Here is a 22254-nt window from a genome sequence, read left to right as displayed (position 1 = left end):
TTTAGCAATTTTAAGTTAAAAATGTCTTCTCATTCACCTTTGGACTCTTGTATTTGGTGATCTTTCTTGTCTGTGATTAAACCACCTTTCTACTCCTCCTTTCTCTCTAATTATGTTTTGTCATATCAAACATCAACTTCTTTTTTTTTTTTTTAAGATCTTTATTTTTATTTGTCAGAGAGAGAGGGAGAGGTAGGCAGAGGGAGAAGCAGACTCCCCACTGAGCAAGTAGCCTGATACAGAACTCGATCCCAGGATCCTGGGATCATGACCTGAGCCAAAGGCAGATGCTTAACCACTGAGCCTCCCAAGCATCCTGTTTTGTGTTGTTTTTAAGTGAATATGCTCTTTTAAAAGAGTATTTTCATAATACCATTAGTTTAATAGCAATTTTAAATTCTTTAAAGAAAGTTTGCAAATTTGATAATTTTTAAGAGTAGCAACTGGGAAAACATTTAATATGTTGTTCAATGTAAAAAAGGGGGGGGCCTCCAAGGGGCACCTGGCTGGCTCAGGGTCATGAGTTTGAGTCCCACATGGGGGTACAGATTACTTAAATAAATAATATTTTTTTAAAAGGCTGACAAAATTATATCTATAATTTTCTTTTTTAATTACGAAGAAGAATTAGAAGGGAACTTTCACAAGAAATTAAAATAATTAATGTGTTTGAGTTCTATAACTATAGACGATTTTTCTCCTTTGGTCTTACTTCATTTCCCTTATTGTTATTATAGGATGTTATTTATGCAATTAATAAAATTCAGGGATGGGGAAAAAAAAGCTTGGGATTTATAATTTACGGTGACTCTTGAGACTTCTCTTACTTCTGGCAAAGCCTATGCCCTTGCTATTTCCAGTACTTGATCTTAACCTCCCAGGAAGCCTGAGAAGGTGGGAATGGAATGGAGATCAGGGAGTCTCCTACCTTGGCTCCTGAAGTCAGCATACAGTTAATACTTCAGAATGTAATTTCAGAGCCTTGATGCTCCAGGACTACAGTATTTGTAAGTGCCTCGAGACACCATCCCTTCCCGACAATTTGGGAAGCAGAACAGCAGAGTGCTCAAGAGCACCTGTGGACTTTACTCCCAGGTAGGCCTGAGTTTGAATCCCACGCAGATGCCTGGGTGAATCCCAGTCTTATTAGAACTTGGGCAGAGGGGCGCTTGGGTGGCTTAGTGGGTTAAGCCTCTGCCTTCAGCTTAGGTGGTGATCCCAGGATCCCTGGGATTGGGCTCCCTGCTTAGCGGGAAGCCTGCTTCTCCCTTTCGCACTCCCCCTGCTTGTGTTCCCTGTCTCACTGTCTCTCTTTATCAAATAAAAAATAATTTTTTTAAAATAACTTGGGCATAATACTTAATTTCTTTGGCTTATGTTTATGTATAAAATGGGAAAATAATGAAATCTCTCATAAAGTCATAACGAGAATTAATAGAGTAAATCTGAGCAAGAATGTTCAGTGAGGGGCGCTTGGGTGGCTCAGTGGGTTAAAGCCTCTGCCTTTGGCTCAGGTCATGATCCCAGGGTCCTGGGATTGAGCCCCACATCGGACTCTCTGCTCCACGGGGAGCCTGCTTCCTCCTCTCTCTCTCTGCCTGCCTCTCTGCCTACTTGTGATCTCTGTCTGTCAAATAAATAAATAAAATCTTTAAAAAAAAAAATAAAAAGAATGTTCAGTGAATACATAATAAATATTCCTATTTTTATGCTTCTTGGCTCTCCTGACATCTACTTTGGAGCTTTGCTGGAAATATTTTCTGGGTAGCCCCCTTTAATCAATCCATCAATCAATCAATGTATTTTGCATCCAGGGATGAGGTAAGAGTTTTCAGCTCAGTTTCCATTTGTTGTGCTAATGAGAAATCTGCTTGGGGATCCTCTGCTCCTTCTGCAGAAGCTGCCCTGTCTTCTCTGTTTATTAAAGTAACCTTCTCCTTTTACTTTACAGATCTATGTAATTGACAGTGCAGACAGAAAAAGATTTGAAGAGACGGGTCAGGTAAATAATTCTTCTGTTGAGATGTTTTCCAAATAACTAGGTATTCATTAATCTACCCTGTAAGTGTATGAGAGCAAAGGAGGCATTTTTTGTTTAACCTTTGCAGTTTAAACAAAAAAGTCGTTCTGGCAAGCAAGCAAAAATAGCAGTTGCCAAAAAATAAAAAATAAAAGGTTCCCTTCAAGGAAATTAGTTGAGAGTCCTTTAAACTATTTTTTGATTACAGCCTTTTAGTTTTAGTCAGATAAACAAGATATAAGCAAATGGAATTTACCACCATCCTCAAAAGTTCAGGTTTCTTCCCAGGCCACTTAGAAATGAACCCAGAGGAACAATTCACTTGTCATTTCTATGCACATTTTCAACAGCCGCTTAATTGATCCGAGGGTATCTCTGAAAAATTTGAAGGGATGGGAGGAAATATGCAAGCCAAGACTAAGCCGCCCTTGTTCCTGAGCCAAGAGATAGACTTTGAACCCAAATATGGCTTCACACGCACAGTACATGTCAACATGATTACACGGTGAGATTTGTGTACACGGTTTTAAAGAGAGAAGCAGTGGACATCACCATTTTACCCAGATGGAGTATACTGATAAGAAGCAAGGAGTAGAATGACTTCTTTAGAGAGGTGTGCAGGGGCTTGGCCTGTGTCCTCAGCTGCCACAGGTGGCCTTCCAAAGGTAGCATTCCCCATGTTTATGTCCCCTTTCCCTGAAAATTAGTTTGAGAGCTGCTTTCCATACCTCGATGACTTCTGTATCATCACTCAGGTGAAGCAATGCCAAACATGAGCTTAGAGGTAAGGGGTGTTAGTAGGATGATATGCCTCTTGAACCCCCAGTCCCCTTTGACAGCTCAAGTGTCCCAAGCAGCAGAAATGTGAGTAGGGAAGAGGTGGGTCCCCATAAGTAAATACACACCATCTCCTATGCTGATTGCAGACGGAATTAACATACAGCTAGGACCCCAAGCAATAACCGAACATCAGACACTTGGCCAGACAGACTAAAGATGGTTATTTTAGGGTGTGAGTTTGATGACATGCATTGCACATGCATGCATGGTTTGAAGGTACAGATTGATGAAGCAGCATTATAATCTCCAGAGTCATTGTTATTTTCAGTGTAAAATGTGTGTGTCCTATTTGTGTGTGCGCGCATGCATTGAAAGTCATTTGCAGATCCCAACCTTGAGTAAGTTTTAAATCTCTGTCCACAACGTATGTTCTCCTTTGAACAGTGTTTCTGAGGGTATGATCTCTGCATCCATGGCAGAGCCATTTGTGGAGTGTGTTGAAACACAGATTACTTGGCCCTACCTCAGACTTTCCAAATTCAGCATCTCTGGGGTAGGCCCAAGAATCTGCCAGGGAATTCTTCCCCAGGCTCAAGTTTGAGAACCATTGCCCTTAGAAGTTGCTAGTTGATCAGCTTAACACTTCTGTGTTTTTCTAGTTGGAAGTACATGGTTAAATATCATAGATTTCATCCTTCCCTTCCCATCCATTCCCGAAATGATCCAGGAACTAGCTGAATTACTGGAGGAAGAAAAGCTAAGTTGTGTGCCAGTGCTCATCTTTGCTAACAAGCAGGATTTGCTCACGGCAGCCCCTGCCTCTGAAATTGCAGAAGGACTAAACCTGCACACCATCCGCGACCGCGTCTGGCAGATCCAGTCCTGCTCAGCTCTCACGGGAGAGGGCGTTCAGGTGAGATTACCAGAAGGCTTGGTTACCTGGCAACATGGCACCCAACCAACATAGTCTGTCTCCTTGGTTGAGCTGATCTAGATAGAAAAAGATACGAAACCAATAGCCTTTGATTGGCAGACGAACCGCTCCAGGATGTGAAAGGCATGGAGTTTGGTTCTTTTTTACTTAGCAACCAATCTGATAATCATTAACTATTCCAGGAAAGCGGCTGATGAACCACCCCACACGAGGGACAAACTACCCCACTGGGTAGGAGGTCAGAACAGAAGACCTTCGAAGATGCTTTCTAACTAGGATTCTTTGATGACTGGGTTGGGGGTTTTGTGTTGTGTCTAATATTATGGATGCTAAGTGCTTGTGCTCCCAAGGTAACAGCCGTCAACAGTCGTGCACACCAGTTATCCTAGAAGTGTTTTGATTTTTCTCTTGGCTAACTCCCCTGCCCTCAGGGCTGGTGTCTCTTTCCTGCTACTTCTTGTTGGTCTCCCACCGGGAGGCTTCTGCTGACAGAAAGCCCCATGCTTTATACCAAGGAAATATAAACCAGAGGAACAGTCTCCCCCCTCATTTGATATTAATTTAGGGCAGAAAATGGTTGTATCCCAGCTACCTGAGAGCCTGCATCCTCAAAGAATGAGAAACCGTTTCAGCTCTGATGCTTCCCGCCAAGCAGCCTCGAACCAGCTGACACGTGGGGCTACTTCTTTATTCTGGAGCCTCAGCGTGCTGACATGCCTCAATTTAAACATTTGGTGTACCTGCCAGGGAAGTGGCCCGGTGCTTCGAGAAGCAGACAGTCCTGCTCCAGGGTGCTAGAAGGGGATTAGCAACATCTGAAGGGACGGAGTCTTCCCCCCACTGCCATATGGCAGATGTCAGAACCACATGGCCAGTTTGCTTGTCTCCCAACTTGGTTCGGGCGATTTGCTTCTCCATTTTTGTCCTGCAGCCTCTTTCCATTTCCCTTCTAATGCTCTTCGTCCCTCTCTCCTAAGACATTTGACATTGATTGGTCTTAAAACTGCCTGACTGCTTTTATCTCAATCAAATAATCACTTCCAAGAATTATCTCAGTTGTTCCATCTGTTTGCCGCTTTGGCTTTTTTCTTTTTGTTACACAAACAGCTGGAGCCTGCTTCTGTGCTTGGCCTCTAGATCCGAGGGCCCAGAAGTCCACACTGGCCTTGTGCCTCCTCCTCCAGGCTCCTCAGTACCTGCACCCTCAGAAGCTCTCCGTGCACGTGTGCGCGTTATGGGGCTCTCAGGTAGCCAGAGAGGTGCTCGGCTGCGTCCCCAGAACAGCTGGAGCTTTGTGGGTCTCTGTGAGGTTTAGGTTCAGGAAGGGTCAGGCCTTTGTATTTCCTTCTGTCCTAGACTCTGGCTATAAAAGTAATATTCCCTCATTGTGAATCATATACAAGTATATAAAACTAAAAACTGAAAATTTCTTTCCTCTCTCCCCTAATCCCACTCGACAAAGGAACTGATCACACGAGTAGCTTTTTTCTTCTCAAGCCTCCTCTCTAAAATTGCAGTCACATATGTGATTATATTTCTACCAGGTTTCAAATTAACTGCATTTTTCAGCTTAATTTACAAGCTGGTCCAACGAGTATACTACAGCCCAGCATGTTTTTGATAGGTAAACTCTCATCTTTTTATTTAGCTTCTCACTTAAAAAAAAGAAACCCAAGTTTTGCCTAAGGCAGCTCCCTGGATTGTGCATAAAATGGTATTCATGAGGCCTGAGGTTATTTTGGTGAGGAGGCGGCCCAGGAAAGGATAATAGCTTTCTTGTGTTTGTACAAACTACTTCAGGAAGAGGATTCTGCTTCTCTAAATGGTTTAGAACACAAACACAGAAAGTAGAGAACAGGGGTGCCTGGGTGGCTCAGTTGGTAGCGTGTGGGACTCTTGATCTTGGAGTTGTGAGTTTGAGCCCCATGTTGGGTGTAGATAACTTAAAAAATTTTTAGAAAGCAAAGTAGAAAATGTCTTGAGTTGCAGACTCCAAAGGTAGTACTAGAGAAAATATGTGTTTTGTGCATACTCCTGAGAAAAAGGGACTTGACAGCTCTGTAATCTTCTTCACTGGACTAGAGTGTTGAAAGGAAGAAAAAGCAAAGCTGAAATTAACAGTGAGGCTCTTGTTTTCTTCAGCCAGCCTTAGGGATGTCAAAAGGAGGGCTAGAGTTATCTAGAATCAGCATTTACAGTGTTGGCATTCAAGTCAAGGGTGCTTCTTCAGAGGAGCCTGGAGATTGGGAGGGAGCACTGCTCATTGTCTGCCCTGAGTGCAGGCCCCACTGCCCCACTCCAGTTTGGCAGAGAGTAGGAGGGTGGAGAGATCTGTGTTTGTGGCTGTGTCACCCACCATGGAAGTGGAGTTCCCTTCATGCCAAAAAAGAGGCAGTGAGCTCTCAGACTGAGGGTGGGGGTTGGCAAGGGAGGGCTTTAAAATCAACCAGTTTGAATCAAGTGAGATGTCATGTGTGGTTTGATTTTGTGCAGAAAGTTCTTCTCAGATCAGGCCCTTCAGCAACCAGGTTTACAGGAAGTGATATCAAGAGAGATACAACAAAGAACTGTGAACAAGAAAAATAACAATTTTATATGGAGGAGAAATAGTTTGAAGGTCACTTAATTAGTTTAGTAGATAGTACCATGGTGTATAGAATTGGGTAGTTAAGACTGGGATTTCAAGGTTAATGAGATTAGATTATGGTTAATAGAATGATATAAATTTAGAGAATTTAACCATTATTTGAAATGGGTTATTTAATAAAAATGTTAATTAAGAAGGGAATCTGCCGTCTATTGTCCTTTAATGGTAACCTTTGGGGACTGGAGAAAGGTCGGCGAGTTTTCTGTGGAAATGCATTTTTCACTGTGAGGCACTGATTGACCATGTCCATCCCTCAGGTAATGCCTCTGACCTGAGGTCCTGCCCACTCAGCCAGTTTCTTACTGTTCACTTTAAAAAGAGTCACTTACTTGGAATTCTTTTCCTGCATTGCTTAGTTCAAGTGTAGGCCTTTAATGACTCGGATTAATTAAGGCTTTAACTATTCCTCAGAATGAAAGACGTCACTCAAAAAATGTCCATAAGATTACTTTCAGGCATGGATACTGTAATAATTACTAGGATTCCCTTATCCCTATTTCATCCTCCTACTCTACCCTCCCACTCTTCCACCCACCGCCCCCTGAATGCTGGTCAGTAATGGGAGACCCTCCCAAGATGATCAGACATTAAATGGGTCAGGTAACATCTGGCCCCACCGCTCTAATGAGCCTGAAAGAAAATGTACCAAGGTTTTTTAAAAAGACCTGGGATTTCTGTTACAGTTTCAGGTGTTCAGAGACAGTGTCCCTGTTTGCATTGTGTTTGGGCCTATGTGTTCCATCTAAACGCATTTGTGAGACGGGTCTCGGACCGCTATGTGGCACGGTCGGGCAGGTGAGCGGAGCAGCGGCCACGAGTCCGCGCGATGGTGGGCCAAACCCTCTAGACTGAGAGGGTACATGCATCGCTTCTCCTTAGCGGAGTAGCTGCAACACAGGATTTCAGGTTATGGAAGTTTGTGATTCTGGGCAATGATCTGAGGTTCTTGTTCTCCTGGCTCTTCTGAAGGCAAATAAGTATGTGTGGTTTGTGTGTTTCCACAGCCCCTGCTCTGGGTGTGGAAAAGGGCTTCTGAAGGCTTCGGGAGAGTTCAGAACAGGTCTTTGTTTGGCTGATTGATGGTGAGGAGGAGGCCAGCCATATGGGATTGAAGCAGGTTTTCATAGGAAACTATCAAGAGCCAAGCACAGGTAAATGGCACTAAAAGCTGGAGGAGACACCAGTCTTGGAAACTCTGTCCTGCCGAGAGGTCCATAGTCCAGACACGTGATCAGAAAAGACCCAGTTACGTCAAGTAGCTGAATGCAGAGAGGAGAAACTGAAATACATCTGGGGAAACCTGCAGCCCCCTCGGCTAGACTGCCTTCCAGACACAGAGCAGCCGCCCTCCGGCCCCCTGGGGCTCGGTCCTGCACCAGTGCATAGCATGTAACTCCAGGACGCTCTTCTTTCCCCTTCATGTAGAGAAAATGATGAACAAAGCATCTGGCTCAGAGCCACAGAAAGATAGAGGAATCGATCCCTCTTCCACTTACAAACCCGAACTGGAACCCCTTAGCACGGCTCTCCTCTGCTCCCGCAGTTTCAGGTGGCTGAAGATATTCCTTCTCTACAATCCCCATGTGTTTAATTAAAATTATACTGGATTAGAATTTCCCTTCAAAGCAGAGATCGGCAGTTTCGGCCTGGCCTCTAGCCTCAGTCATCACAGAGGCCTGCCTACCCCAGTAGCTCTGAGCTCGCAGGTTTCCCTACGGATTGCTCTCTGTACCCTCCATCTGATGCTCACCTTCTCTCCCACATCTCTCCACATTCCCCATCTTCCTGCTCCAAACAGGAGTAAGCCAGCTCAGTCATCTCACCAAAACAGAAAGGACCCCCAATAATCTGAGCCCCATGAGCGCTTTGCACATGGCCACTAAACAGGCACTAGCCAAGTTTTTGGGTTTTGTTTCTTTTAACCTTGATCTAGGGGACTTTGCCCTTAATAAGCAAACAGGATTTCAATATTTTAAAAAATGATATTCACCACTTCTTTCTAAAGCCTGACGTCAGTTATTTTTGACTCCAGTGTACATGGAACTGCTTATCTACAAGTCAGACCTCAGGGTTATTTTTAAATTTTCAAACCTCTCTGTAGACTAAGAAAGCAAACTCAGAACATGTGATTTTGCTACCTCTCTGGTGCAGTACCTTTGTCGCCAGAAAAAAAGTATTAATAGTGAGCAGTATTTTACGTCCACTGCCTCCAGCTGCTCCTTGACCCTGGAAGCCCCGTGGCATGACGGGATAGGCTGTGATGCTCAGCAGGGGTCTGAGCACCTCGTCATCCTAAAGCAATTACTCATGTGACCATGTGGTCCTCATGGCATTTAAAACCAGGCCTACCCAACCATGGCTACTGCTTCTTCCTTCCAACCATCCACAGTGATGGATGCATGGTAGAAAGACCAAGTTCAAAGGAGCAGTGTAGTCAGAAGCCGCTCTTCCCATAGAAAGGGGCATTGTGGGGCACCTGGGTGGCTCAGACGGTTAAGTGTCTGCCTTCAGCTCAGGTCAGGATCCTGGGATGAAGCCCTGCATTGGGCTCCTTGCTCAATGGGGAGCCTGTTTCTCCCTCTCCCTTTGCTGCCCTGAAACCACCGCCACCCGCCCCTGCTTGTGCGCGCGCATGCTCTCTTTCTCACAAATACAGTTAAAAAAAGAAAGGGGCATTGCACCTTCAGTCTTGGACGGGACTCCTACATTTCCAGCCAGATGATTAGGGACAGCCTTGTATTTTTCCCAGTGTTTATCATAGGGAATAATATCAGGACACAGTAAAATGTAAGATTTTTTTCCTTTTGCCATGATGCTAAACAAAGCTCAGTATTTGAGGTTCAAGGACTCTCTTTAGTCTCTATTATTGAACTGAAGCTAATCAATTCAAATTGGGTTTCAGCAAGGTTGATCAGGAGGGGATGCGGGGGAGGACTGCACCTGCCCTAAGATGGTCATCCCAGGACAAAGATCAAATGTGCGGAAATTTGGTCAAACGAGTTTTTAACAATAAAGGTTCAACCACTAAACAAACCTATGAGTTCATTTCCTTCTCTGGAGGCAGAGACAGCAGTAACCTACTTCAGGTAGACAGTCACCTTTCCTCCGTCGTCTGTTTTCAAAAAAACAAAGCCTTACCAAATTCAGGCAAGGGCCATGGGGTGCACCGGTGAACTTGTGGAGTGGAGGGTCCCTCGTCCGTTTCTCCGAGGGGCGCGGCCCCTGCAGGCGGTGGTCTGGCAGACAGTCATCTGCGGGGATCTCGCATCAAGGGACACGCGTGCAGGCTTCCACCTGCAGCCCGGGAATCTTGAGAGCTAAGTGACCAAAACAGCCTCTGAGACCTTCCGAGCGGCCGCACAGCCGTGCAGGGTGCCTAGCTGGGGGTTCTGGCCCCGTATCAGCAAGAAGCCCATGAGGACAAAGCAGGATTGCTCCCTTTCCCACCCAGCCACAGGGCAATGCCCGCCTTGTCTCGGACAGCGCGTTCGCCGAGCTGGGGCGCTAGCTGCAGAGTGTGGGTGCGGGAGCTGTGGCCACGTTCATGGCCTGCCTCTGCCTCCCATGATTCTGTGTCCCCACTTCCTCCTCCGGACTGTGGATGTTCTAACAGTACCTACTCCACAGCGTTGTTACGAGGATTCATTTCAAAGATACAAATTCATTGTCTGCTCTAGGCCTGGCACCCGGATACCACGTTAGGCTCTGTAAACACAACCTCAGGCCAGTCCGACCCGGCCCCCGTCGCAGGGCTCCCGGACACCACCACTGTCCTTCCTTCCCAGGGGGCAACATGGCCCAGCTTGTCCCTGCTTTGAAGAGGCCTCATCCCCGGTAACTAGAGCCTCCCCGACACCTCTTACCTCCAGCTCAGGTTCTCGGGGTAACGACAGGAAAGGGACCACTCCCCAACCTCCGGACACTTCGGACCAGGGCAGCCTCCGAGAGCCAGCGCAGCCACAGGCCTCGGGCCCTGTTAATCTCCCCAGGCCTCCCACACTCCTTCAGGTTACAGTCGGCAGCTGTGGAGACCCAGGGCCCGGCAGGTCAGCTCGTGGGGACTGACCTCTGAGCGCCCTCTGTTGGCCAGACTGTGTTGGGAAGGGCTTTGCCACCCCCCGGCCCTTGCTCACATCTGGAAGACACTGCCTCGAAGCAGGGCTCGGTGGTTTAAATCCCCTCCACCCCCATCACAGATACCCAGGAAGAAGCTGCCCCTCACCCTCCACACGCTGCTTTGGGTTCCTGCAGCTGAGTAAATATTTTTCCTATCTCTTTGGCTGCATTAATGTTCAGTAACATATAATAAAAGAACCCCGCCACCACCACCAATAATCAGCCACAAACCAAGAGGAAAAATTGCCATTTGTGTAGTGTGGGAACACAGTTCTCGATTTCTCTGAGTGGACGATTTGATAAAATCTGCAAGTCTCTTTAGAGGAGAAAATACCGAGGTGCACACCTTGGATAGTGTCTGTCAGGGTTCCTGAAGGTGGAAAGGGCTGCACAAGTGCTGAGCTGTTCAGCTTCGAAGGCAAAGGGAAGATGGTTATCTCCTTCAACTCTCTTTTATTTGTAAAATCTTTTTTGTCTCCTGGCAGGTGATCATTTTTTTTTTTCCTGGAAACCAATTAGCTACTAAAATTAAACATGCTTCTCTTTAAATTAATCCTTTTCATAAGATGGTCTTAAAATTGGCCTCCGCTTTTCACAGTAAGTAGCTGACCCAGTTGTAACTGGAGACGCTTTGGGAGTCCACCTTTCTCCCACCTCGGCATCCTCCTACCCTTGCCCCCACTGTTGCCAGGTGCTGTCCACCTTTGGGCTTTGGGCAGTGGCCAGCCACATCTTGGCAAACGCCCTAAGGTCTGCCCTGGGACAGCCAATGGATTATCTGGTTCTCCTGCCCAAGTGCTCTGATGGCAACTGGCAGAGTTTTAATCACTGTAAATTCAGGTTATGGTCAGATTAGCCAGGAGATAGGATGCCTGCTGGTTGTTTTGCAGTGATGTATTGTTTACGGGATTAATGCCCCGAATGGCCAAGGGTGTCAGCTGATATTTATTACTTTAAGCTGTCTCAGCTGTTCAGGTTCAACTCCTAGCTCCACGGTCCCAGGAAATGTGGGCTCTGCATGTCGTGTATGCCCTGAGATGGGCACATGCAGCCGGGACCAACTGCGAGTAGGTGTCACAGATGCAGAAGAAGGGGATTAACTGCGGAGCCTTCTTTGATTTTGTTCTGGGCTTCCAAGGGAACTCCGCACACCCCTGAAGGTCGGAGAGGCTCTGGGGAAAGGGAGAGCATTCAGGGATGGCTCCAGAGGGGGTTGAAAAGGAGGTCATCGCTGGCAGGCCTGGCATCCATGAGAAAGCATGCTGCCTGCCAGGTGGCTGTAGGCATTGTGTGATTTTTTACCCCCGTCCCTCTCCAGCCTTCTAAGAGAGGACACTTTCAAGGTCACTGTGCCTTTAAGGGAACCTTCTCCCCAGTCCCTCAGCTTGGTAGTGCTTAAAGCTTCAAGAATCAAGCCAACCCTTTGAAACCTGTGTGTAGTGCTGCACAAAGAGAAATAAGGCGCATTGCCCCAGTGTGTGTCTAGTAACACACACTGCAGTCGGTTTGTTTTTCCGAAAAAATTTAATTTAACCCAAGTGTACACTGTCACACTGTAAACACACTGGGGCACCAGAAGGGTGGCTTATTGAATTTAATGCCCTGGCAAAGGTCAGCTTTTAGAAAAAGCCAAAAATGGCTGGAATCTCTGATAGCTCTTCAATCAGGCCTTGGATCCAGGCAGATGTGTTTATTTTTTCAGAGGGAGTTCCTGAGGACCCATCTCAAGTTCACACACTGGGCACTCCCCCTCCCATCTTCTTCCTGTGCTCTCAGAGGCCCCCCTTCTCCTCCCCAGGAGGCCACTGTCCCTGGTCACCCAGGTGGGCCCCTGGGCCAAGCAAACTCCCTGGAGCTCGGGGTTGGGGTGAGAGGACCTAGGGGCCCCCCACTCCCCACCCCAGCTTGAGTGTGTGGTGTCTTTCTTACAACTAACACTGCCTTTCTCTGCTCATTTCCCTCTAAGGACGGCATGAACTGGGTCTGCAAAAATGTCAACGCAAAGAAGAAATAAAATCTAGCTGAACGGAGAGACGCAGGAGCTGCGGGAACTGAATTCTGTCCTGAAAAACACGAATTTGCTGCTTTCTGACCAAATGTTTTTCCATCTGTGTACAGCTACAGCTGTTTGAAGAGAGGGAACAGCACAGTTTAAAAAGAATCCCCATTCCAGCAGTAGATTTAACTGATCTCTGAGGTTCAGTATCATTTTTCAAATAAAGGAATTATATTATTTCCTCTGCATAATTGAAATAGTATTAAATGTCTCAAAGCACATGATTAGAAAATGAGATCTTTTAAATGAGCAAGAGATTACATTGCAGTTTAGACAATTCCAGTGGGCTTTTTTCTTTCGGAAAAAAAAAAAGAAAGAAAAGAAAGGAAAAGAGGAAGAAGCAGCTTATGGTGCATTCATTTATTTCCTGACCTGTCCCTTACATCCCTGCCTACGCATACCCGCCTCCCCCGCCGCCGCCCGCCGCCGTGGTTCTGAAACCACAGACCATGTTTGTTGGGTGTTTTTACTGGTGCTGGGCAGTGATTTTTACCATCACCAACCAAGCTAGGCTGGGAAGCGGCTGGTGGGGGGAGGGGAGGGATAGCAGATGATTAAACCATCTTGTCATGCAGGTAGGAGACTGTATATGTAATCCTCACTCTTGGTGGGGGGGAACCTTTCTTATAAACAAGTCACCACAGAAACATACCTCGTCCCCACCCCCTTACCCCCCTGGCCAGCCACACAGGGAAGCAAATTCTTATGACTTTTGACAGTAATGACATCTGGAATGTAAGGAGAGGTGGGAGGTTTAATTCCAGAAAAATTACAAGGTCCTTAAAAAGCCCTCACATCGAGGGCTCAGGCTAGCGTAAACAGGCTTTCTCCAGTTCAGTGAAGCAGTGAGCCTCCGACTCTGAGATTAGCTGGCTTCTCCATGGCCGTCCTATAGAAGGGATTTCTAAAGCTCAAAGAATTCTGTTTAAATGATCACAATAGGCCGCTGCTATCAGATTTTAAAAATAAATGCAGCTTTACCATGAACCTGCTCCACCGAGAAAAGGCTGGCAGATCGATTTTTAGAAGAGATCAATTTTTACAGTGCTGGCAACTTGGTGGTGTGGGATGCTCGTGGGTGGAGAGGGCTCGCTGCTGGGAAGAACGCAGCAGAACTGTGTGTGATCGCTGGGGCCATGCCCAAGGGAGCGTCTCCCCGGCCGCTGGTGTCCTCTGCCTCTGAGGGCGGAGTGGAGCAGAAGGGCAAAATGAGCTTGTTTCCCCGAGCCGGAAGGACTCCCCGGCTTCAGCTTCAGGCGCAGGAAAGCAGGCCAGAGCTGCGCTGGGCTCCTGAATTGAACTCTGTTCTGGTGCCTGAGCTCAGGGGTTTTCCGAGTGTGAATAAGAGACTGTTCAGGGCTAGTGGGTCTCAGGAGGCCAGCTGCCTTCTCATCCTGGGAGGTGGCCCTTCCCCAACCCACCAAGGCATTGGAGCAGACCCAAGGGGCCACTCCGGCCCCAGCTTATTTTTGGAGGTGGGGGTTGGGGGCGTGGAGAAGTTGTACAGGGGAGGCTGCAGCATGGCCAGCTTCAAAGACGGTCTGGGGTGAAAGCCATTCCCAACACCAGACACGAAAAGGTGCCCTGGGGTTGCCATGGACAGACCAGTAAGGACTTGCAAAACAAAAGAGGGTGAGGTGTTTTTTGTTTTTTTTTTTTTTTAAACCACTGAGCTAGCTGCTCCCTGCCGTCTCCTCCTCTGGCCTCCCCGGCTCACCCAGTTGCCTCTCGGGCTTTGAACAGAGGAAAACAGAACCACAAGGAGCCCGAAATCCCTCTTCTGTCGGGCTGGCAACGCGGTTCCAGCGCTTGAAGATGGTTTTTCCCTCCGAACAGCGCACCGGGGTTGTTACCTGAGGGGCAAAATGCTTGCTTTGAGCTCGGCAACTCGGAACACTGTGACAGGGAACTTTGACTCTGGCAGTGGACAGTCCGTGAAACATGCTTGTTCTTCCACCACCGGCTCGGGGAACTGTTTGAAAGAGCCGACCCCGGGCCCCCGCCAGCCCGCAGAAGCCACTTGCCCTCCTCTGATAACAGCCTCTGTGAAGGCTCAGATTGGCTTTGCAGCTAAAGACAGAGCCATTGCGGATGTCACAGGCTTTCATCTTCCCTCCGAGCCCCACTGAACCCTCCAGGGGCTCGTCGGGGTAGATGCGCGAAGCCCGAAAAATGCAGAGTTTGAAAGCTCCCGTTTGTGGAAAACAAAACGCTTCTGAAGTCCTCTCGGCCCTCCCCGCCCCGCCCCACCGCCGCGGCCGGGGACGGAGGATGGAATTGGAAGCCAGAGACGGGCACCCCCCCCCCCCGGTCCGGGCGTCCTCCCACCCGCAGCGGGGGCTCCGCGAGCGTCGCCGGGGCCCCGCGACGGCGGGACAGGCCCCCCCTCGCGGCTCCCCGCGCCCAGCGCCGCACACCCTTTCCCCTTCACTCTCCCTTGGTTACTATGGAAACAAGGGTGTCATTGATGTGGGCTGAGCCCGGGAACATGTCGGCGCACAGCTGAGAGTCAGCGATTGTGCCGGCGGGTAGAAATGTGCCGGGGTGCAAGGAGTGCGCGGCGGCTCCCGAAGCTGCGGGAAGGACGCGGTCCTGCCCCCTCCCTCCCTCCGACTCCACTTCTCTCTCCCGGGCTTCTGACAAATGTCTTCATTCCCCTCTGGGCGAAAGCGGCGGCTATTTTTGTGCCGCTCCGGGCCCCACCCTCCCTGTCGGCCGCTCCTGATCCGGCCTGGCCTGGAGGGTGACACCATGTCACCCTCGCCAGGACGCGTCCCTTGATTCCCGTCAGAGTTTGCTTTGATTTCTCTTTCCTTCTCAGGGGCCAGTTCTTACTTCCTTTTATTTTTAGCTCTATGCTCCATGTGGTTTCAGGGTTCAGTCTGATCCATGGAAAGGTTCTTTTTTTATAGTCCCTTTTGAAAACGATAATCAAAGGAAGGGACGTGGTATTTGGTCATGTGGAAAATTCAATGTATAATTTAGACGTCTGTCAAAAATCTGACAAATAAAATGTAGCTGAGGCAAAGGCAGCCTGGAATGTGCTGTGTTCTTTGCCAGAGCTCGGAAAGGGCCTCGACTGTTTGTCCTTTCAGAGGTTAGCATTCCCCAAGGTGCTTCTTTCAGGAGGACAGGAGGCAACACGGCCAAGAAGGATAAGGACAAGGCTTTAGGAAGCCCCTCCAACGCGGCAGGTGGCTTACGTCCAGTCTGCTTGGTACCGGGCAGCATGAGGCCCACTTTGCAGTTGAGAAGACTGAGGCCTGGTTTAAGGAGTTTGCCCAGCCTCACAGAACCTTCAGTGCGGGAGGGAGCTGGAGCCTTGGGTCTGAATGCTGCAGCAAGCTGTGTTGCCTCTGTGGGGCAAACACAGTCACGGCCCATTTCCCAGCAATCTTCCCCTACATGGCCCCCACTTGCCTTCTGAGTCCATACCAGCAGTGCTCCCTGGGGGTTCCTTGTGCCAGGTGTTGGGTGTTCCCTGTCCTCACAGCACTGCAACCACAGATTTTGTACCATCTTTTGCACAGAACAGAAAAAGGGACAAGACATCGGGAAGGGTCTGGCGAGGATACTTGCAATTACCTACAGAATACTGCATTTTCTTTTTAGGGAGGGCTCAGAGAGGGAAACAGAGTTGCCCAAAGTCACACAGTAGGTGACAGAGCAGGCTTCAAGTTCATTGTTCTGCCTCTGGAGCAGAAAAGCACATATTCTCCGTGGGCAGCCTAATTCCAGCAGCCTAGCTACACACCAGCCTAGCTACTCCCAAGGGTCCACCTTTAAAGGGAAGCTGTTGGCAGAAAAGAGGGGCGCAGGGCAGGAGGAGAGAGGGCTAGGGTTGCCAGATTAATGACAGGACATTCACTTAAACTTGAATTTCAGAGAAACAGAGAACTGTTTTTTTTTTTTAACACAAGTATATCCCATGCAATATTGGGGACAGGCTGGCTGTCCCCAATTTTTTTTTTTTTTTTTGTTTGTTTTGTTTAACTGAAATACAAATTCAAAAACTAACCTCAGTTTTTTACTTGTGTTGTTTTGCTAAATCTCACACCTCCATCTGGAACACCCTGCTCAAGAAAGGGACAGTGAGGTACAATTTAAAAGTCTGTTCTTTGGGGACGCCTGGGTGGCTCAGTTGGTTGGACGACTGCCTTCGGCTCAGGTCATGATCCCAGAGTCCCGGGATCGAGTCCCACATCAGGCTCCCAGCTCGATGGGGAGTCTGCTTCTCTCTCTGACCTTCTCCTCGCTCATGCTCTCTCTCACTGTCTCTCTCTCAAATAAATAAATAAAATATTTTAATTAAAAAAAAAAATAAAAAAAAAAAATAAAAGTCTGTTCTTTGGAGTCAGAGAGGCCCAAGGTTCAATCCTTGCCCATCATAAATCAGCTCTGTGATCTTGGGCAGGTTACTCTCTTGGAGTCCTGTTTCTTCATCTATGAAATGGGACTAAAATGGTAGGGAGATTTAAAAGATATATAATGTAAATAAAGTACTTAGACCTAGGGCAACAGCGAGCACAAAGGAGGGACACTCAGGGTGCCTGGGTGACTCAGTCAGCTAAGTGTCTGCCTTCGGCTCAGGTCATGGTCCCAGAGTTCTGGCCCCCAGTGGGCTCCCTGCTCAGAGGAAAGTATGCGTCTCCCTCTCCCTCTCCCTCTCCCTGCCACTCCCCCTGCTTATGCTTTCTCTCTCTGTCAAATAAATAAAAATCTTAAAAAAAAAAAAAATTAGGGGCACTCTGTGCCACAGTGTCTTATCTGTAAAATGAGGTAATATCATCCAGTTCTCCAGAGGGCTGGAGGAAGCTGTGCGTGTCCTGTGTACAGGAGGGGCTAAATCATTGGCAGTGATTAGAACAACTGGCAGAAATTCTGGAGTCCAGACCTTCCCAGGCCCCTTAGACCTTTGCCTTCCCTCCTCCCCTCCCGTGTAGCTCTGGAACTTTCAAGGCAACAAGCAAGAGGCCAACAGTCTCCCAAAGGTGCTGCCAGCACCCTTCGCTCTTGGGACTCCCAGGGCCACCCCGGCCACACCTCTTGCAATTAGATTTGTGAGTGGGAACAGGCTCTTGTTGGAGGCTACTGATTGGCTCCAGGCAAAAACACAGTTTAGCACTCAGTCAAGCTGCATTTTAGGGCCTCTGTCTCTCTCCCCCTTCTCCCCTCTTAATTGCAATCTGTTCAATAATTTCCTTTTCCAACACTGCAGAACACAGGGAAGCTGCAGCACCAGGAGTTGGGCAGGGAGGTGGGGGGAAGAGAGCTCCTGCTCCCTGTAGTGAATCTGCTGGTCCAGCGCTGTGACTCTGTGTGTGTTTGTGTGTGTGTGTGTACGCCCAGAACCAGGCACTCACGCACATGTGGAGATAGGGCCAACCACGAGGCCCCTACCATCAGACCAGGGCAAGTGGCTAGCGGCCTCCCACTGGCACTGAGTATTTCACAGTTACCATCCTATTTAATCCTTATAACAACATTATTAACTGTAGGTATGACCACAGTTTGGGGACAGGGCTCACAGAATTGGAGTCACTTGCTCAAGATCACACCAGAAGAGCAGGACAGAAGCAGATTTGCACCCAGACCTATGTCGCTGCCAGCCCTGAGTAGGTACCATGACACAGGTATTCCTCGCTTTCCGAAAGTTCTGGTTTCGCCACTTCCCTGTTGCGAAAGACCGACATCAGTACCTGTTTTCACTAACTGAAAGAAATCTGAAGAGGATTTTCACTTTTGCAAAAAAAAAAAAAAAAAAAGAAAGAAAGAAAAGTAAGCCCTTACCATACAAACTTAGGTCTTGCGTAAAAGCAAAGCGACGCAATGCGAACTTTGGAAAGCAGGGTCTACACTGCTTTACCCTGGTTCGGCTTGTGAAAGATTTCATAGGAAAGCTCTACTTTCAGAGAGCAGGGGAAGAGGGACCTGTACCTTTTCACCTTTTGGCTTCCAAGCTCAGAAAAGGAGCTGAGGAAGCCTCCTGCCCAAAGGAACATGGGGAGGTTTCTTTCCCCAGAGTGAACAGCAGTGTCCCAGGGACAAAAAGCCTTTGCTAAAGAAATAAAATATTAATGACAGAATTGCAGAGCTCAAGCTAAGTCAAGGAGGGGCAGAGTTTATGGTAGAACCCGCTCGAATACCTAAAGCTGAAAACGACAAGGGCGGGGAAGCAGCTTCACTATGCAAACTCCCAGCTGGGTTAGTCAGCCGCTAGCTCCTTCCAGCGGCCCTACAAGATGAAGTCCTCCCATCTTGTTTCCTAGTTGGGGAAACCAAGGCTCTCAATGGTGAGTCACTTGCCCAGGATCACACAGTGAGCAGGGGCTTGTCTGGGATTCCCTCAGACTGGAAAACCCGTTTTTTCTTCCGGATGCCCTCTCGACTAGACGCAGGCCCCTGAGCTGCTGGGAGTAGCAGAGGGTGAAGCCCTTGCTCACCCACCTTCCGGGAAACAGGGAGGTGCGCGAGAGGCCTACCTTCCTCTTTGTCACCCCCCTCTTCCCCCTTGGAGTCCCAGAGGTGGCTGCTGCTCTGAAGGCGGCCGGCAGAGGGGGCAGGGGGGCCCAGCCCCACCCTGACAACAAAGGAAGAAGCTGGGGAGGCTGTTGCTCCTCCGGCCCTGGCCTGGGATCAGCAGGCCCCAGCCAGTGCCCTGGCCCGAAATGGGAGAGAGGGAGTGACCTCTCCCTCCTCAGACCACCAGCAGGAAGAAGGAAGGGCAGGCTGCCAACAGAGGCACTGGGACCCTGCCTTCCCATGGTTTCTCTCTGCCTTCTTAGCAGAATGCATGTTCCTGAGACTAGACAGGCCTGTCACTGGGCCCCTGCTGACTCATATGGGAGAGGATGGCCTACATCAGGGTGCAAGGCTTGGCACTAGCTGCGAGTCCCTCGGCTGAGTGCCCTTGTGTAGGGCAGGGGAGGCTCAGCTAAGCTTGGTGGCGGGGTCTATCGCACCAGCCAGACACCTCCCTGGGCCTGGCTTTGAACACTGGCCTCCTAATCCAGTCCCCTGTCCCAACTGGTTGACCTGCAGCCCAGCAGCCTCCGTTCCTTAGCCTTCCTCACTTCCGAGAGGAGAAATTGTTCCAAATTCTGGTGGCACACCCCCCCCAAACCCATGCCCCCTTGGATTTTGTCTGGGGGCACCCAGCGTGCCTGATCTGGGGCTTTCAGTATGACTGGGGCTCCTCTGGGGGGGTCCAGGTGACAGGATCAAAACACTTTTCCTGCCTGGATGCCACACATGGCTTGGGGAGAGAAAGGGATAAGGAGCTCCGGTTTGTAAGCAACAGCCCATCCTGTAGCGGGGGTGGTGGGGGGCAGGGCACAACCCAGTCTAACTCTCCCTTCAATTCACCCAGCTCCTGGGGCTTCACCTTGACTGCCTGGACCCCTTTCCCTCCCTGAGACCTCCAGATCTACCAGAGCCGTGAGTTGGGAGGAAGAGAGAGGGAGGAAGGGGGAATTCAGGGGCTGGGACGCTGCTCCAGGCAGGGGGAGGCTTCTGCCCAGCTGCAGGGAGCCCCCCCTACCCCCAGAATGGGCACATCACCCCCTCCTGCCCGCCTGCCACCACTCCTGGAACAGTTGGGCATAATGAACGCAAAGCAGGCAGGGCAGCTGTGAGCATTATCTGTATGCATGGGGGGGTGGGTATTCAGCCTCCCGTCCCACCCCACTCTGCAGCTGCTGCCGGCCCCCCATGCCAGGAGGGCCAGTGGGCACGAGCGCCCGGGCTGCTCCCGGGCCCTGGGCCTCCTCTCCTTCCCCCCCTCCCTCCCCGGCCCACGCCCACAGCCTTCACTTGACCCATTTTGGAGGCAGAAGTTTGTGTGTGTGAGAGAGCGAGCGAGAGCACACACATCATCTCCCCAGTTGGTGCTTTTGATTTCCTCTGAAGTATCCTGATTGCGGACGTACAATGGCATCTTGCTGCCAGTGCTCCCTCAGCAGCTTCTGGCTCGGCGCCGCCTCCTCCCCGGGGCCCGGGGTTTTCTGCTGACTCCAGGGCCCACGGGCGGCGGGCAGGGGAGGAGAAGGCCTCATCCAGGCTTCCATTCCTTGGCAGAGCACTGGGACCTGGAGGCCCTTCCTGTCCTCGGGCGGTGGGTGGGGCCCAACCGGCACCCTGCAGCCCTGCCTACTCTTGCACTCAGACCCCCCTCTGCCTTCTGGGTGGCCATCTTGTCCCCCCGCTGCCTCGCCCTCACCCTCTTGGCGCTCAGAGCCATTGTTCTAAAATGCAGGTCCCCTGCTCGAATGTCTTCGGGGGGCCATGGGGCTATGGGACTCAAGGCCAAACTGTTTATTCTGTCATTCAAGAGCCCTCTGATCTGACCCCAAACCTTTTCTACGGATCTGTCTATCACAGACGCTCTCACGGACCCTGAGCTTCACAGGAGCTGTCCTCCCTGTCCTGCAACCTAACCGCCCCTCGCCCCCACTCCAGAATTTTATTTCCTCACCTGGGCTCATAGTGCCCTTCTCTCTGGAGTGGCTGCCCCTCCTCTGGGCTTTTCTTACTCCTCTTTTAGGACACGATTCAAGTCCCATACGCCCAGGAAGATGGCCGGGTACCCTCTAGCCCACAGGGCTCCCCTGTGACATTTCTAGAGCCCTGAAAGCCTCGGCATCCATCCATCCAACCATTCATTCATTGGTTCATTCATTCAGCAAATTATCTCTTGAGCAGAGGCAAAGCACTTATAATGCCTTTTGCACTGCCCCCTTCCCTCCTGCCCTTTTGATTTCATTACTCACTGCTCTGCCCCTCACTCTTTCCAGCCACACACACACCCTTTGCTGTTCATCTGCCTCTGGTCTTTGCACTTGTTTCCCCCGCCCGGAACACTGCTGTTTATGATACCCTGAGACCTTGCCTCCTCACATTCTGAAATATTTTCTTTTCAAGATTTTATTTATTTGATCCCAGAACCCTGGGATCATGACCTGAGCTGAAGGCAGACGCTTAACTGGCTGAGCCCCCCAGGTGCCCACATTCTGAAATTTCTGCTTAATATCACCTTCTCAGTAAAGCCATCCCCAACTATCTCCCCATATAAAACTCCCATGTCCCTTTACCCTTCTGGCATGTCCTACCCCTGTCGCTCTGCTTTACTTGCCTTCACAGTTCTTATCACCAACTCACATTTAGTGATTTATTGTCATCTGTCCCTTACCCCACCCAGTTACCTGCTCCAAGCGGGCAGAGAGTTTGTCTGTTTTTGTTAACTGATGTGTCCCGAATATGGAAACGGTGCTGAGAATTAGAGGAACCTCAATAATTCTTTGTTGAATAAATAAATGAGCGAATGAATGAAACAGGTGATGTCCTAGGCTCTGGAAAATCAAAGATGACTAATATTTCATGTCCTCCAGGGACTCACAGGCTAGTTAGGACAGGTAAGCTCTGCCGCATGTAACCTGACATGTAAACTACATAGTCGGAATACAGTGTGAGAGTCCTAAGTGCATGGACAGGAGAGCGGTTGGTACACAGGAACAGAAGCATCCTGAGAGTCATCAATGCCCCAAAGTGGATGGTGCCAGCAACAAACCTAGCACTTTGCATGCACCATTTCATTCACCTCGCATCCTCCTGGAGAGGGTAGGGAGGGGCACACAGCAGAGGCAAAACTCTTGAGTTGAGGTGTGCAATCCAGGCAGAGGGCTCAGGCTCAGCAGAACCACCAG

The 22254-nt window shown here is 49.4% G+C and overlaps 2 protein-coding genes across 2 annotated transcripts in view; one reads left to right on the top strand and one right to left on the bottom strand.

Moving 5' to 3' along the window:
• Positions 1-10440, bottom strand: part of SFXN2 (sideroflexin 2) — a 58143-nt gene extending 47703 nt beyond the window's left edge. The window contains exons 1-2 of the mRNA XM_059398460.1: positions 10245-10440; positions 9520-9698 (exon numbers count right to left, since the gene is read on the bottom strand). The gene's annotated coding sequence lies outside the window, so the exon portion shown is untranslated. The remainder of the gene's footprint in view (positions 1-9519; positions 9699-10244) is intronic.
• ARL3 (ADP ribosylation factor like GTPase 3) overlaps positions 1-12744 on the top strand; it is a 35882-nt gene extending 23138 nt beyond the window's left edge. The window contains exons 4-6 of the mRNA XM_059398462.1: positions 1952-2002; positions 3528-3713; positions 12464-12744. Coding sequence (XP_059254445.1) covers positions 1952-2002; positions 3528-3713; positions 12464-12511 — 285 coding nt within the window. The 3' untranslated portion in view covers positions 12512-12744. The remainder of the gene's footprint in view (positions 1-1951; positions 2003-3527; positions 3714-12463) is intronic.
• The last annotated feature ends 9510 nt before the right edge of the window (positions 12745-22254 follow it).

This window comes from Mustela nigripes, chromosome 4 (assembly GCF_022355385.1).
Source record: "Mustela nigripes isolate SB6536 chromosome 4, MUSNIG.SB6536, whole genome shotgun sequence".
NCBI lineage: Eukaryota > Metazoa > Chordata > Mammalia > Carnivora > Mustelidae > Mustela > Mustela nigripes.
This window is presented reverse-complemented; position numbering and strand designations above follow the sequence as displayed.